The following is a 17,186-nucleotide window of genomic DNA, read 5'->3' on the forward strand; positions in this document are numbered from 1 at the left end:
TCTTATATGCCACATCTCTAATTTTTGAGTAAGATAAATATAGGCATCCATCTAAAGGGCAAACAAGCAGCACATCTGGACAGCAAGCCAGCATGCCTTTAGTCCTTGAATTTTATACACATTGTCTGTGCTACAGACTTTTTCTTGCAGCTAGTTTACATTAGACACCTTTCGAGTCTTTAGCTCCACATTTTAATTTAATGTTAAACTGCACTAGGTTATCCTTCATTCATCTACTTGGGTATGCAGTATTTCTTACATTCTAACAGTTAGGTGTACACAAGCCAGAAGTGAGTTCCAACTGCTTCATCCAGGGCTCTGCTACATTTGTATCACTCCCAGCTTGCGCACATTTAACTGTTAGAACTTAATGCTGCACACTCCCAGTCAGTAGTTCCCCATTTGAAATGGCTCCGTATGTATACTTGTGCATACCCTTTGCTACAGCAGGAAACTTTTTGTGTCCTTGGAATTTTTTAAAAAAAATGTCCCAAATCAAACTGGAACAAAATATCTAAACTGTAAAATTGCAAATCAATAAAAAAATTATTGGGGTTCGGTCTGTATTTCATGTTGGCTTCAGACATCTAGTATAAATTAACTACAGTTGCAAAATATAAAGTTTAATTTTGAAAATGTCAAAATGAAATATAATAACAAGTTCAAAACTTCCTTTGAATTAGGGCCCTTTCCCAGTTTGTTTGATGAATGGCTGTTTTCTGTTGAAAAATTATTTAATCAGAAAGTTCATGACCAACTCTATTATGATGTAACATTTGCTTTCACTTATTAAAGAACATCTCCCAGTCTCCTATTACAGAGCAGAAGGTGGACCATGGCTGAAAGTTGAAAAGGAACAGATTCTGCCTTGGTTTGGTTTTTTGGGTTGGTTGGTTTTGGTTTTGGGGTTGTTTTTTTTTAATGCTCTTTGCCTCAACAGGCCTGACTGCTGTGCTTTACAAATGACTGGATGGCTTATTACAAGCCCTGTAAGTGGTGTAGGCCAAACAGTTATGAACTCCTTAAGAATGGGGGCTTGGTTAAGACTAGCTCTCATACTGGTATTGAGGTGTTTTTTTTCCAAAACATCTTGTTGATGAGACTTGTAGTTATGAGAGATCAAATAAAAAATACAATTAATTATTTACTCAATGAATGAACAGCCATACAAAATACTTTTATGATGCAATATCCTAACTAGTTTACTGTGCTGCTGCTTCCCCTGTATGCTAAATCACAAACAAACCATTTGCAATAGGCCTTCTAGCTATTAACATGAAATGGAAGAATTTTTGCCCCATTTCACCATAAGGAATAAAATGGGTTAACATTTCAATCTCTTGTTTTAAAAGGTTTGTGCAAAAGAGTTTAAAGAATTTGTAGAGAAATTGAGAGAGAAATTCAGTTCAACCTTGGGAAATCCCAAAGTAGAAATTCCAGATACATTGCAGGAGCTGTATGGCAGGTACTTCATTTGTGATGTCTTCATGTTATATATAGGACTGTGGGCAAAACTAGCTCTAGAATATATTCTAGATATTTCTGTATTCTGAATGCACCTGAATGGATGTTGTATCAAGGAACTGTGTTAATATGCAACTTTTCTATGAATGCTTTGCATTTGAAATAAATTCTTATATTTAAATTAGTCATGGATACTTGTCCACATTTTATTAATTAGCATTTTATGTTAGAAACTTCTGTTCTGCAGTTAGGTGTGGCATTTATTAATGTAATATGCAACTATCCTTTACAAACCACTTAACATTTTCCACCTGTTGTGGTATATCATGACTTCACACCAGGATTTGTAGCTGAGGTCTTGATTAAAAAATTGTCTAAATATTAATGCCATTTCCTATTTAAGTGGCTATAGAATAGCCATACATATTGTAATAGTACTTGTACAGATTTTTCATCCATAGATTGCAACATATTTTTTTGAGAAAGAATAGATACTAGTGTGGCCTCTTATAGATGGGAAATCTAAGTAACTAAGCATTCAGACTTAGGCCTTGATTATTCTTTGCCCCAAGGTTACATTGGTAACAGTTCAGACTTTGAGATGAGTGGCGCATCCATAGCAAGCCCTGAGAGTGTGTGTGGCAAGTGGCAGTTCAAGCATCCAATAAAACTTCATGTCCTTTCTTTCCAAATGCACCAGGCAAGGGTGAAGAGAAGATACTCTCATCCCTGACAGAAAGTTTCTGTCTTATATATATATATATATATATATATATATATATATATATATATATATATATATATATATATATATCAGTCCTATATCCAGTTGCTTATGAAAGCTTTTTGTATCTCTGATTTCACTAGTCTATAAGATGCAATTCTATCCTGCCTTCTGTCCTCTTTACCAGACAGCATGAGCAGTGATTCCAAACTGCCTTCTGCCCAAATGTTCATTCTGGATGTGGACAAACAGTTTTGTACAAAAAGGGGAATTCTTCTAGATTGCTGTCAGCAGGGAGATCAGTACAGGTGTAGTCCACCGTTGTTTTATTACTTTGTGTTATGACAAATGTCAGACTTATGTTTTCAAGGGTTAATATAAAATTGGGACGTCTGTTGCATTTTATTTTCTGTGTTTAAATTTCCTTTTTTCTTTTGTAACCAGATTTCACATTTTGGCAATTGGAGATGACCAAAATCAAAGCACCAAAAACGATGATCTCAATAGGTAAGAAGGGAGTGTCAGCAGGCTTTATCACTGATAAATTCGATTCAATTTGATTCTTAATATGGCATGGGGACAGCTCAGAATCTTTTTCTTACCTGCACGTATTACAACCTAAAAAATATTAATGGAATGATGCCTGTCTTGAAGCTCTGGTTATTTCTGATGTAGTATATGTATATGAGAGTTAATAAAACTAGCAGCCAGCAAAGAATATCACAAAACTTACCAGCAGAGGCCAACATCAAAAGTGCTACCCAATGATAGGCGTGCAGCAGGAAGACAGTAAGCCCAAGTTTTCTCAAAATAAGAGGGCAGGTGGTTCCAAATATGAAGGCTTTTCGCAGAAGTCACTTTGGCAACAAGCTTTTTTTTTTTTTTTTTCTTAAATCTTAACAACCTCCCTTGATTGCAGTTCAGTAACATGATCTTAAAGGAGATGTAGTCCTTCAAGTGATCAGATTCCTGAGCCACTTTGAAGTGTGTTGGCCACAAAATCATAGAAAAGAAGGGTTGCAAGGGACCTCCAGAAGTTATCTAATCCATTCCAAACTAGGGCCATCCATATCCAAAACATCTTATCAACATTGGCAGGACCCATGTCTTGAGATGACATAAGAGTCCAATCCTTGAACCACAGGTCTGTTCACAGAAGTTGCAGGGCTTTCTACAGGGAAGGGTAGGCTGCAGGCTGGAATTCCACTCCTTTTACTTCCTTAGCTCTCTCTTCTCTGCTTCGAGGGCAAGATGCTTTAACTTTGAAATGGGCTGCCACTTGGCTGAGGTTGTGGCACCTTTGGAGTCTATTGACATCCAGCTTCTCCCAGTTCTTCATGTCAGTATCCACTTTCTTGAGGTATGGCTGCAATATGTCCTTGTATCGTTTTCTCTGGCCGCTGTGAGAGCTCAAGTCGTTAACTAAATTAGGAGCTGATATTAACCAATTGGCTCAAAATAAAGAGCGAGACCTTTGTAAGAGGGGGCAAGCCAAGACTCTTCATCTATTGATTAAGCGCTTAGTACACACGCACACGCTCATACCCCGATTTCTGTTCTGCGCTGGTATACATTACCAGTCTCATCGGTGCTCAAGTCAACTTAGTGGCCAGCTAAGTTGATCATGAGTGGGGGCCGGGCTTCTGCTGGTCCATTTCATCAGGCAGATAAGTGCTCCAGAATGATATGCAGAACAAGACCCAAAATCGACAAGTCTCACCTCCCTCTTTTATAGTCTTGTCAGTTAATTCAGTCCTCTGGGTTTTTGCTGTTATCACTGTGTTCCTCCTTGACGGTCAATTTGCTGCTGTTCTCTAGCTGTTTTGGGTCTTTTTATCCGTCTGCTTTCTTCAGCCAATTGCCAACTGGTGTTTTCCTTTTCCACAAACACACTCTCACCCATTCCCTGACACATGCAGCGTAGAAAGGAGTGAAAGGTCGAGCACTTATGCCAAGCTACAGAGCAATACAAAATGGAGTTTCTTAAGGCAGTGCAAAACTCAAGAAAATACACCAAAAAAAAGCATCAAGGTAATACACAAGATTAAGGCAATAGGCAAAAGTCTATCTCCATGTTATTTACCTAAACTAAAGCTGGTATTTATGCTGTTTGCATAACATTGAGGGTCAGGTATTCTCGTATAATGTCCAATCCAGTGAAGTTGGCACTTGAGGATCACCAACTCAATGGTGGTAACACTGGCTTTGGCAAGGATTGCAGCAATCTTCCTGTTTGATGTGAAGAATTTTCTGCAGGCATTGTTGGTGATACCTTTCCAGGCTCTTGAGATGACGACTGTAGGTCGTTTCACATCTGTAGAGGAGAGTTGGGATGATGACTACATTGTAGACCTGGATCTTGGTGTCTTTCCAGAGATGGTGATGAGTAAAGAAACATCCTATACAGGAGCTTGTCTAACGTATTCCTAAAACCATACAATCAGTGCTGTCAAAAACAGGTAAAGTGAGGGGATGAGGACTGTCAGTGTTCCACAACTGAAAAGGTTGTTAAAATACACTTGAGAGATCCAAGGATGAAGGCCATGCCCCCTGTACAGAGGAATGCAAATAACCCCACAAATCTGACCATGAAGTAAATTCCTTCCTGATCCCAAATGTGGCTTTTGGGCTGAACCTGAGTAAATAGGCAAGGCCATCTAACGAAGGACCTCCAGGTTTTTAAGCTAGCAGGAACATTGGCACACCCTAGTAAAAATCCCAAAACTTGACTGCAGCCAATACCCAATGCTTTTGAAGAAGGAAAAAAAACCCTGACCCTTGTAGCAGCAGGACAGGTAAATTCCTTCCCTGCCCCATTTGGCAAGCAACAAAGCCCAGAAACATAGGGAAAAGCAAACACTCCCCACTCTGCTCTGCAACCTAGTGACAACACATTTTGGAAAGCCAAAACTCCCCCTGAACCCACTTCTTAAACTTATCCCAGCTGCTTTTAATCATCTTTTGTAACTAAGCCAGTTGTGGAGTTCTGCTTCATTCTCTTGTTTGTGAGTCTGGTGCTCTCCAATATCGACTTGCTCTGGGCTGCAGAGCTCTCCTTCTCACAGAGAGCACTTCTGGCTTCCAACTGTTGCTCTTTAAAGCACACTCCAGACATGGATACTCCTAGAACAGGGGTGGGCAAAATGGCTGATACAGCCAGACTCCATTTCCCAGCAGCCCCAGCCCACATGGCCCGGGCCAGTCTCCATGGAGACTCCAGCCACACCTGTGCTGTGAAAGCTCAAGGCTAGGGTTGCCATGGAGACCAGGCCCAGGCATGTGGCAGAGCAGGGCAGGGGACTGCTCTGGAGCCGCTGGGATCTTGCAGTGGAGGCAGCTTGCTCCGGAGCCAAGGCAGAGCCACGATCTATAAACTGCATGCTCCGGGCAGGGACACACAGGCAGGGGATCATGGCTCTGTCCCTGCTCCAGACCAGGCTGTCACTGCTATAAGGAGCCAGGACAGACCCGCAATCCCCATCCTGCATGTCCCTGCCCAGAACCTGCAGGCTACAGATAGTGGGTCTGCCCTGGCTCTGCAGTCTGCCCCCATCGCAAGATCCCAGTGGCTCCAGAGCAGTCCCCTGCCTGGCTCTGCCGCACACCCTGCCAGCGTGCCTGGGGCTGGTCTCCTGGCAACCCCAGCCTTGAGCTTTCACAGCGCAGCTGCAGCTGGGGTCTCCATGGAGACCAGCCCCAGCCATGTACCAGGGCAGCTGGGAAATGGAATCTACTGCTGACCAGATCCAGCCCACAGGCTGGACTTTGGCCATCCCTGTCCTAGAAGATCCCTAACTAATGCTTATCCAGCCTCTTCTTGAAATTCTCCAGTGAAGGAGATTCCACAACTTCTGTAGGCAGTCTATTCCAGTGCCTCAGCGTTCTAACGATGAGGATGTTTTTCCTGATATCCAGTGTAAACCTACTTTCCTGCAACTTCAAGTCATTGGTATGCGTCCTGTTCTTTGTGGTAACAGACAAAAGATGTTTTCCCTCTTCTTTATGGCAGCCCTTCAGATAAACAAAGACTGTTACCATGTCCCTTTTCCATAAGCTGGATGCTGATTTGACTTTTCTGCAAGCTGAATATGCCAGATTGTTAATCACTCTTCCTACGGTTTGTCTTCCAAGCCCTTTATTATTTTTGTTGCCTGCCTTTGTACCCTTTCTAACTTCTCCATGTCTTTTCTGAAATGTGGACTCCAAAATTGCTCACACTATTCTGGATGATGCCTAACTAGTGCAGAAAGGACTGTCACCTCCCATGTCTTACACTCAGTGCTCTTACTGATGCAGCCCATAACTGTGTTAGTCTATTTTGCAGGTGCATTACACTGCTCGTATCGAGTCTGTGATCCAAGACTCCTACATCTTTTCTCCATAGTGCTGCCACCCAACCTGTTGTGACCCATTTTGTATTTGTATTTTTAATTTATTCTTTCCAAGGTTTAACATCTTGTGTTTGTCAGCACTGCCATTCTGACATGGATCCTTTTATAAATACTCTTTTCTTGTGGGTGTTGACCTGGTTGTCTACCTACATTGTAGCAGTTTCATCTAGCCCACATTTGTTCAATTTGTTTGAGAAGGTCATATGGAACTTTTGTCAAAAGCCTGACTGAGTCTACATATGTACTGAATTCTCTTCATCCACCCAGCAAGTTATTCTTAAAATGAAGATGAGTTGTTTTGTTTTGTTTTGGGTGGGGAGTTGGCCACAATTTGTTCTTAACAATTCCATGCTGGCTGTTTGTGATCAGCCTTTCCTCCAGATGCTTGCAAATGGATTTTGATAAGATGTGCTCCAGTACCTTTCTAAGTACTGGGGTAAGGTTAACCAGGCTAATTCCCTAGGTCCTCCTTTTTCCGTGTTTTAAAGAAGGGGCACTGTGTGGACTCTTTTTCCAGTCCTCTGGTACTTCACCTGTCTCCCATGACATGGTAAATAGTATTGTCAAGGGCTCCAAGATCTGCTCTGCCAGTTCTTTACTACCCTGAGATTAAGGTCATCAGCAGGGATCTGGGTTTTCCATGGGGAAAAATGTGGATTTTCCCCTTCATAGGGGAAAATGGCAGAATTGCCCTTGAAGGCTAGCAGCAAATGGGAGGGAAGGGGAGAGTGAGAGATGGAGTGGGGGGAGGGAAGGGGAGAAAGAGAACGGGGAAGGGAGAAACTGGGGAAAGAAAGGGAGAGATGTGGCAGGGAGGGAGAGAGAAACCAGGGAGAGAGAAAGAAAGAAGGGGAGAGACGGGTGGGGAGAGAGAGTGGGAGAGGGGGAGAAAGAGGTAGCAGGAGAGAGGGAAGAGAGAGACAGTGGGAGATGGGGGAGAGTGAGAGAGATGGGGGAGAGAGAAACGAGGGAGAGAGGAAGAGATGGGGAGACATGGGTAGAGTGAGACATGGCAGACAGTGAAGAGAGACAGTGGGAGAGGGGGGGAAGAGAGAAAGGGAAGAGATGGGGAGAGAAGGGGAAGAAGACATGGGGAAGGAGGGGGAGGGAGATGGAGAGGGGGAAAGGAGTGGGAGGGGGAGGGAGACATGGAGAGAGAAGGGGAGAGATGGGAGAGAGCTGGAGATAGGGAGAAGGAGAGACAAGGAGAGAGAGATGGGGGAAAGGGAGGTAGAGATGGCAGAAGACAGGGAGACGGAAAGAGAGAGATGGGGAAAATGAGATACAGGGGGAGGCAGAGAGAGACGGGGAAGAGGGAGATGGGAGAGGGACAGCGGAAGCTGGGGAGGGGGAGAGATACAAGACGGGGAGAGAGAGAGAGACACCTGGGGGAAGGGACAGACAGACTGGGGGGCAGGGAGAGAAAGAGGGGGGGGACAGGCAAAGACCGGAGGGGGGGGGGGAGAGAGAGGGAATGATAGCAGAGAAAGCTATTGGGGGGAGAGAGAGAGTTACTGAGAGGGAGGGAGTCTGAGCAGAGAGGGGTTGAGATGGTCCTAGAGGAGAGAGGGGGTGAGAGAGTCTGAGTGGAAAGAGAGAAAGATGGAGAAGAGAGAGGGGGAGACTGAGAGGGAGGGGGGAAGGGAGTTGGAGAGGAGAGAGGGAACAAGAGAGGGAGAGACTGTGAGAGGGGAAGAAAGAGCAAGAGAGACTGAGAGGAAGACAGAAGGAGAGACTGAGAAACACAGAGAGAGGGAAGAGATGAACAGACAGAGATGGATGTGGCCCTCGGCATGTCCCTAAACTCATTAAGTTGGCCTCCAACCAAAATAATTGTCCACCCCTGTGTTAGAACATCCTTGTACAGCCACATAGGCCTCTCTTCACTCTTCTTTTGCTTCTGTCTAGTTAAAATACCCTCTTGTTGGGCTTTTAATGCTGTGCCTTTTAGAAGCTTCCATCCCTCTTAGGCCCCTTTGTTCTTTAGTCTGTTCTCCCATGGCAGCATGCCTGCTATCATGTTGTGTCAGTTGAAATCCACCTTTTTGGAATCCATTGTCTTAGTTCTGCTGACCTCATGCTTTCGTAGCCTCAGATTCATGAGGTCTGTCATATTGGAATCACTTCCTCCCAGTTTCCCTATAATCTTCATATCCTTCATCAATTCGTCCCTATTGATCAGGACACTATCTCCAGAGATGGATGATCCCCTAGTTACGTGCTCAACTCAGCTTTCTGGAACAGAAATCTGTCCTCCATGAAGAACTTGCTTAGCATTTTATGTTTGGCTATATTATTCTTCCAGCAGACATCTGGAAAATTGCAGACTACCACCTGGACAGCCCTGAATTAGGGTTTTAATACAGGGGTGTCAAACTCATCTGACACCATAGGCCACAGATACAAGGAGCAGCAGGCTGGATTGTCCTGGATTTGTGTCCACAGACATCCCTGCCCCCCCCTCCCCACCCCCATGACAGATGCATTGCATGCAGCACCTGCTCAGGCCCATCCAGGACCTGCCAGGAAGAGACCCAGAGTCCCAGGTACCAGCCTGTAACTAGAGGATCAACCCATAGTGTCACCTTGTCCCTCAGTGTTGCTTGGGGGGTCCAGTGCTGCTGCCGCCCAAGCGCTTGGCAGCCAAGCCAGTGAGAGCCACAGCACTGGAGGTCCAACAGCACTAAGGCTTCTTCCTCACAGCATCAGGTGGGCTTCCATGATGCTGGGCTTCTTCCTGCGGTGCTGCTGGGCTTGCAGCATCATATCTCTTGCCCAGGTGGTTGGCTGCCAGCAAGGGAAGGTCCCTCATCAAGTCTCTGGGCCGGGTGACCCAGCTCTGTGGGTTGGATCCAAAGGCCGAATGTTTGACACTCCTGGTATACCATAACAAATGTTCCCCTCCCCTTTTAAAGCAACAAAAATGTACAGTTGTCCAGACTCAAAAGCATTCTGTCAAAAGCCATTAAGATGGCATAATGGTGTCAGTTCTCTTTATGGGTACTGCTCATGAATCATTCAACTGAAGATAGAATAGTTAAATTTTTATGTAGATGCAGTGTTGTCAGAGAAAACTTAGTCTGCATCAGGTGATTGGGGAAATCAGTATAAAGGTTCTTAAGAAAAGAAAACTTTTATCTAGGGAAAATGCCTACCTCTGTTTGATTAAGGATTCAATATTTTGTTTTGATACATTTCAATTTACACACATCTGCATTTACATACACATTAGGAGCAAGTGGTTCACTTTAATCATTATTACATTAATTCAGGTGAGCATTTCATACTCAAGATCTGCCTTGTATAACTTTTTTTTTTTTTTTTTTCCAGTATCTATGATATTCACTTTCTTGTGCTTCAGAACCTGATTCAGAGCACTTTGGCTCTCTCAGATAATCAGATGAAGTCTTGCCAATCGTTTCAGGTACTGTGTGTTTATGCTTTTATATTTCACTCTTTTCTGCATTGCATTGTACAAAAATACGTAGAAAGTCACATAAATGTCAGTACATATGTGTGCAGGATTGGCTTGGTTTTGGCTAGCAACGCCCATAAAAGCTGCTTGTCAATATGATTTCATACAAAGGCATAAAAATGAGGAGGCTGCAAACTGCACTGCTGCCCATAAGAGCAAGACAGACACTCACCAGTTTTGGACCTGCTCATTTTTAGCGCCAGCTAAATGTCTTTGGTATCTTTTGTGACCCCCTTCTGGTTTTCTGTCTGGGTCACCATAGTCTGAGCACCAGTTGTCTAGACCAACCCTCACTGATCATACCCTTCTGCACAGCTGGTCTTTTTCCAGTGCACACTTCTCAAATAGTGGCTTTATAAATTGCATACTTCAAGACCTATCCATCCTATGGTGGACTAGTTCCCTGAAGGATGGACATAGTAGATATCCCTTCTGGAGGGAAAATGCACAAAATCAAAAGCTGTATATGCTTTCGTAGACATTAGGGCTGGAAGGGACCTCGGAAGATCGAGTCCAGCCCCCTGCCCAAAGGGCAGGACGTCAGCTGGCTTCATAGGATCCCAGCAAGATGAGCATCCAGTTTGCTCTTGAAGGTGTTCAATGTAGGCGCTTGAACCACCTCCGGTGGCAGGCTGTTCCAGACCTTGGGGGCTTGGACAGTAAAGAAATTCTTCCTTATGTCCAGCCTGAAACAGTCTTGTAGTAGTTTATGACCATTCGACCTAGTCGTCATCCCTTGGGGTGCTCTGGTGAACAAACGTTCCCCCAGATACTGGTGGTCACCCCTGATAAACTTATAGGTGGCCATCAGATCACCCCTGAGCCTGCGCTTTTCCAGGCTAAAGAGCCCCAGGGCTCTCAGCCTGTCATCGTAGGGTCTGCTTCCCTGACCTCTGATCATGTGTGTGGCTCTTCTCTGGACTCTCTCAAGCTTCTCCACATCCTTTTTGAATTGTGGAGCCCAAAACTGGACGCAGTACTCCAGCTGCGGCCTCACTAAGGCCGAGTACAAGGGGAGAATGATGTCCTGGGATTTGCTTGAGAAGCATCTATGGATGCAAGCCAGCATTTTGGTCGCTTTACTAGCTGCAGCATTGCACTGCAGGCTCATGTTCATCTTGTGGTCAATGATGACCCCCAAGTCTCTTTCTTGCATAGTGCTAACCAACATAGGCACTGCCGAGCCTATAAGGGTGCTGCGGGTTTTTCTTCCCAAGGTGGAGAACCTTGCATTTATCGGCGTTGAACACCATCAGATTCTCGTCCGCCCACTTGCTGAGCCTGTCCAGGTCAGCCTGGATCACCTGCCTGTCTTCTGGTGTGGATGCTTTTACCCCAAAGTTTGGTGTCATCAGCAAACTTGGCCAGTCCGCTTCTGACTCCAGTGTCCACATCATTAATGAAGATGTTGAACAGTATGGGTCCAAGGACAGAGCCTTGGGGGACCCCACTGGTCACAGGACACCATGATGAATGACTTCCATCAATTACTACCCTCTGGGTCCGACCCCGGAGCCAGTTTTCCAGCCAGTGGATCGTGGAGGACCCAAGGTGACAATTGGCCAGTTTCTCTAAGAGGTGATTATGGGAAACCAGGTCAAAGGCTTTTTTGAAGTCAAGATATATGACATCAATCTCTTCTCCCTTGTCCAGGTGGTAGGTCACCTGGTCGTAGAAGGAAATGAGATTGGTCAAGCAAGACCTACCCGCAACAAACCCGTGCTGGCTATCCCTTAAGATGTTGGCGTCGGCCAGTCCATTAAGGATGGCCTCTTTAATAAACTTTTCTAAGATCTTCCCCGGGATAGAAGTCGGGCTAATGGGCCTATAGTTAGCCGGATCCACTTTCCACCGTTTCTTGAAGATAGGCACCACATTGGCCTTCTTCCAGTCTTCGGGCACTACACCAGAGCGCCAAGAGTTTTCAAAGATCCGTGCTAGAGGCTGGGCTATGATGCTCGCCAGCTCCTTGAGTACCTTGTGGTGAAGATTGTCAGGGCCAGCTGACTTGAAGGTATCCAGCTTCTCAAGATGTTCCTTCACGAAGTCAGCATCAGTGGAGGGCAGGGGATCACCCTCACCCGGACTTCCCTGTCCCGTAGCCGGCATGGGCGTCCCATGGGGCTGATGAAAGACCGACGCAAAGTACCTATTTAATAGGTTGGCTTTTTCCTGGGTGTCAGTTGTCAGTTGCCCCATCTGGTTCAGCAGGGGTTCAACGTTGCCCCTGCTTTTCCTCCGGCTCCCCACATACCTGAAAAAGGACTTTTTATTGTCCTTGATGCTCAAAGCTAGCTGGAGTTCAGTTGCAGCCTTGGCTTTCCTGGTCTGCTCCCTGCAGGACCAGACCAGTGCAGAATAATCCTCCTTGGAGGTGACTCCCATCCTCCATCCTTTGTAGGCCTTTCTTTTTAGCCTCAGGAGGTCTGCTAGGTCCCTGGAGAGCCAGGGGGGCTGCTGTGCCCTCTTGCTGCCTCTCCTCCGAGATGGAATAGACTTAGTTTGTGCATTGAGGATCGCTCCCTTGAGGAGCAACCACTCTTCTTGAACTCCCCTCTCTCTGTGGTCATGGTCCCTTAGGGCCTCACTGACAAGCCTCCTGAGCTTGTCAAAGTCGGCTTTCCTGAAGTCAAGGACTTGCGTGTTGCTGACTGACTTGCCAGCTTTTCGGCGGATGGTGAAGGTGATCAGCTCGTGGTCGCTGTCACCCAGCTTCCCATCGATCACTAGGTCGCCGACTAGGTCATCCCCAGTAGCCAGTACCAGGTCGAGCAGCGCTTTGCCTCTCGTTGGCCCATAGACTTCTTGAGTCAGGTAGAGGTCATCCACGCACGAGAGAAAACTTTGCGACTGCTCAGATTTTGCTGAGCAGTCCTCCCACGAGATGTCCGGGTAATTGAAGTTACCCATGACAACCCTGGTCCTGGAGCATGCCGCCTCAGCCAGTTCCCGGGCAAACTCCTGGTCAAGCTCAGGACTTTGGGTTGGAGGTCTGTAGTAGACTCCCACCATTGTGTCCCGTGCCGTGTTCCCCACGGATTTTAACCCAGAGGGTCTCCAGCCGTCCACCCTGGTCGCCAATATCGGCTTGCAGGGACGTGTAGCTTTCCTTAACATAGAGAGCTACACCCCCGCCCCTTTTCTCTACACAATCCCTCCTGTACAGGGTATAGCCATCTATATCTGTGGTCCAGTCATGGGTGGAGTCCCACCAGGTCCCTGTTTTCCCTATGACATCATAATTATTTGCATTGAGCAGGAGGATGAGTTCCTCCTGCTTATTCCCCAAGCTCCTGGCATTTGTATACAGGCAAGCAAGTGCCCCCTGGGGGGCTCCTTCCTTGCCCACAGATGTTTTGCCAGGGCTGGGGCAGGGGTGGGCTCCCTTAAGTGCCTTGACCTGCTGGCTTTGCAAGGATTGCTCAGCGGGCCAGCAGTGGCGGTAGTGCCCCCGTCCCCCAGCGGGCTTAGTTTAAAGCCCGGTGGAGCAGGTCAGCCAGTCTGGCTGAGAAGAGCCTCCTCCCTAGGGGAGAGAGGTGGAGGCCATCTCTTCCCAGCAGCTCGCTACCTCTCTCGCCAAAGAGCGGGCTGTGGTCATGAAAGCCAAAGCCTTCCCGACGACACCAGCGCCGCAGTCTTTGGTTGACCACGTGGATCCTCCTCTCCCTCCTCGGCCCATAGCCTGAGACTGGGAGGATCGATGAGAACACCACCTGTGCCCCCAGACCCTTTAGCCCCGCTCCCAAATCCCTGTAGCTCCTCATGACCTGGCTGGGAGCGCTCCGAGCCGTGTTCTTGGTGCCCACATGAATTAGGAGCATGGGATAGTGGTCTGTGGGTTTGAGGAGCTCTGGGATCCTCTCCGCAATGTCCCGGATGCCGGCCCCCGGGAAGCAGCAGACTTCCCAGGCTAAGGGGTCGGAGCGGCAGATTGCCCCCTCAGTCCCCCTCAGGAGAGAGTCTCCCACAACAAACACCCTACGTTTTGTCTTGGGGAGAGCAGGGGTGGGAGCTGCAGTTGGGTCCATGTTGCCTGCGGGAACTGGCAACTCAGCAGGCTCTGCTGGAGCGGCAAGAGGTGCATACCTGTTGCTCAGCTCCGGCGGGGCAGGGGCCTTGGTGCGGCGGGCCTTAGGGCCCTTGACCACCGTGGTCAAGGGCCCTATGCTTCTTCTTCCTCAAGAAAGTCTTGCTAGACCCAAGAGGAAACAAGTTCCAGAATCATCCTAACAGTTAAGCTAGGCTCTATACTCAATTTAGCAGACAAGAGTACATGCATGAAGAAGATCCAAATTGATACTAATCCTGAAGCCAGCCTCTACTTCAACACCAAAAGCAGTACTAGCACTTCAAGTGTCGTGGTAAAGCATTGAATGATGGCCACCGAGGCACAAATTCAAGAAGAGCTTAGGGCCAGACACAGATTGGTCCCATAGGCAATTAAACTCACTGGGTATCTAATTTCATTCTGTGCCTCTGCTTTAGACTGCAAATGTTTCTGAGTTCCTGGACTTGGACTTTTGAGCATGCAGAGAAGCAACACAGTTTGTGTAGCTAGGCATCTGAGTTGCCTAGGCAAAAGCACGTGGCCAGAAGAAATGGTGGTAATTGGAGCACTAGCCCAGAATGCAGAAGACCTGTATTCTAGGCCTTCTTCACCCGGGGGGATTCAAACCTATATCCCCTACTTCCCAGGAAAATTCCCCAACTACCAGATCAGGAACAGATCTCTATGAAGGCATCTACCCTCTTCCTATTAAAGTCGTTCACTGTGCAAACAAAATGGAAACATCATGATACTGGAGAGCAAACAAGAAAGACCCAGATTCTGTAGCCAAGTGATGACCATGAGGGTGGATTTGAGAAGCACCTGTGAGTGCATCTAAACATGCATGTAACTAACATATCAGGGTACCAGGGGTGGGCTGACCATGACCTCTCTGCCCTAGAGTGCCTTCCTGTCCATCCTGCCATACCTTGATGGCATAATAATAAATAGGGGAGGCTGTCTATTGGCCTTTGCATGGCCCCGATTCTGCTGAACCCTGTTCAGGATTCCCTGGCACCCCACTAGTCCTAGCTGGGTCTCGGGCCCCCTCGCTGGGCCTCACTCTGTAACTGTGCTGCTCAGGGCACCTCGAGCCTTATGGACTAATAGCATGGCTCCAAATCCTGTCCTACACCATGCCCCATGCCTCATGGGTGTTACAGTAATGTTGTTCACCTTTTGGGGCCTTGGCCTCCTCGAGCTCCACCTCTTTAATCTTACTGGGTCTTCTGCATCAGACCTGGTTTTAAGGCACTAGCTTTAATCTGTCACCTTCAGTCACCGGGCCTCTGGCTCCTAGCTGCCTGGCCCTGGTGTGGCTGCACCCCTCTGGCACTGGGCCTCTGGCCCCTGTGTGGCTGTGCCCCTCTGGCGTTGGGCCTCTGGCCCCTATCTCATTGTGCTCCTGCACTCCGCCCCTCTCTGGGCTCAGCAACAGCTCTGGCCTTGAGCCTGCCCCTGGCAGGACTCAAGGCAGTTGCATGCCTCTCAGGCACTAATGGGACCTCCGTAACCACCCCTTACAATCCCAACCCAAACCTCCAGACTAAACAGTAACATAAGCCATAAACCCCTGGGCTATAACAGAAACACATATAGCAGCATCAGCCCTCCACTCCCTTAAGAGAGCAATCCTTCCTTATCTCCCAGCAGGTATACCTTCCAGCCCGGGGCTATATTGTAGCCTATACACTTGGCCCCCTTGGGCTGTCAGACCTTCTGGTCGTGGCTCAGCCCTTCACTGGGCGCATGGACCACTGGTATGCACCTCAAACCCTCTGTGTGCTAACATAAAACAAAGGCCACTTGCCTATAAACCAGTCTTTCTGTGCCCAGGGAACTTGCCTCTGTTCCCAGGGCTCCAGAGATGTTTAGCTCAATCCAGGTCCCTTTAGGAGCCCTGCTGCCCTGCAGCCAGGAACTCCTCACTTTGTAGTTTCTGGAGAGAGAGACTACCAGACCCATGTAGCTCAAGCCTAAGCCCTCTTCCAGTTATGTGAGTCCCTCATTAACTTACACACACACACACACACCTCTTAAAGGAGCAGGCACATCCCAGTGCCCTGCGACAGTGCAATTGATGTAAAACAATAAACTCTGGAGTTCATTGCCATTTGAATGTGCACCTGGGAGCGCAGCACATTGTTCTGCATTGGAGAAGCCCCAACTAGCACAGGGCATATGGGATGACCCTGCCAGCTAAGCATGTTGCAGAGGGGTTAGCTGGGGCACAAGGGTGCTTTGGTGCAGGGCTACCCCACAAGCAGCCCGCCACACTGAAGTACCCTCATGCTCCAGCCAGCTTCACAGCAGGATAGTACTTGTATTTACAAATACTATCCTACTGCAGAGTAAAGTAGTTTACTCCAGCCTAATAGGGCACACGTGTAGAAGCTGAGACTTTTGTTGCACAGCTAATTAGTGTTCTGTGCAGTAAACGTCTTGTGTAGCTGCACCCAGTTGTTACCAACTCATCCTGATTAGCTCATCTATCTGGTCAGCAGGTCAGTTTTCGCCTTGAAGCCAAATGGTTTTCTTTTACCTGTAGTATCCATACTGAAGCTGCCTTGTCTGCCACAAAGTTCCATCATAGCCATGTGGCTTCACTCAGCAGCTGTCCTAGCACAGTGTAGAGTGCACCTCTGAGAGAACTAGTCACTGAAGGAAATGTGGCAGCCTGCAGTAGACACAGGAACCTTACATAGATATACCATCAGGCAGCTGTTAGGTAGTATCAGAACGATTATTTTGCTTGAGAGGTGAAGTATTCTGCCAACAAACAGGAAAGTTCTGCTGCTTCAGGGAAGCCTTGTATGTGAAAGAACTCAATGTTCTGCTGGCAAAGCTACCTATTGTGTACCAGAACAGAGATGAGGGTTAAGTAGCTTAAGTACCTGACAGAGAGACATACAGCAGGTGTTTCTGTCAGGATTGTAATGTAACCAGCCTTGATTAAGTTCAAACAAGGAGGCTTACACTGAGCATGCAGTGTTCCAGACATACTTAATTCAGTTTTAATTAGTGTTTTTCATATAGAAAGTAATAGAATGTACCTTTGTAAACTTTTTAAATTGCTGCCTTTAT

General features: G+C 47.0%; 1 protein-coding gene across 5 annotated transcripts in view; it reads left to right on the forward strand.

Moving 5' to 3' along the window:
- Positions 1–17,186, forward strand: part of GTF3C1 (general transcription factor IIIC subunit 1) — a 163,786-nt gene that overhangs the window by 103,503 nt on the left and 43,097 nt on the right. For all 5 annotated transcript variants that reach the window (XM_014605761.3, XM_014605759.3, XM_019482373.2 and 2 more), the window contains exons 27-29: positions 1,353–1,465; positions 2,633–2,695; positions 9,910–10,003. In XM_014605761.3, coding sequence (XP_014461247.1) covers positions 1,353–1,465; positions 2,633–2,695; positions 9,910–10,003 — 270 coding nt within the window. The remainder of the gene's footprint in view (positions 1–1,352; positions 1,466–2,632; positions 2,696–9,909; positions 10,004–17,186) is intronic.

The sequence above is a fragment of the Alligator mississippiensis genome, chromosome 13 (genome assembly GCF_030867095.1).
Source record: "Alligator mississippiensis isolate rAllMis1 chromosome 13, rAllMis1, whole genome shotgun sequence".
Taxonomy (NCBI): domain Eukaryota; kingdom Metazoa; phylum Chordata; order Crocodylia; family Alligatoridae; genus Alligator; species Alligator mississippiensis.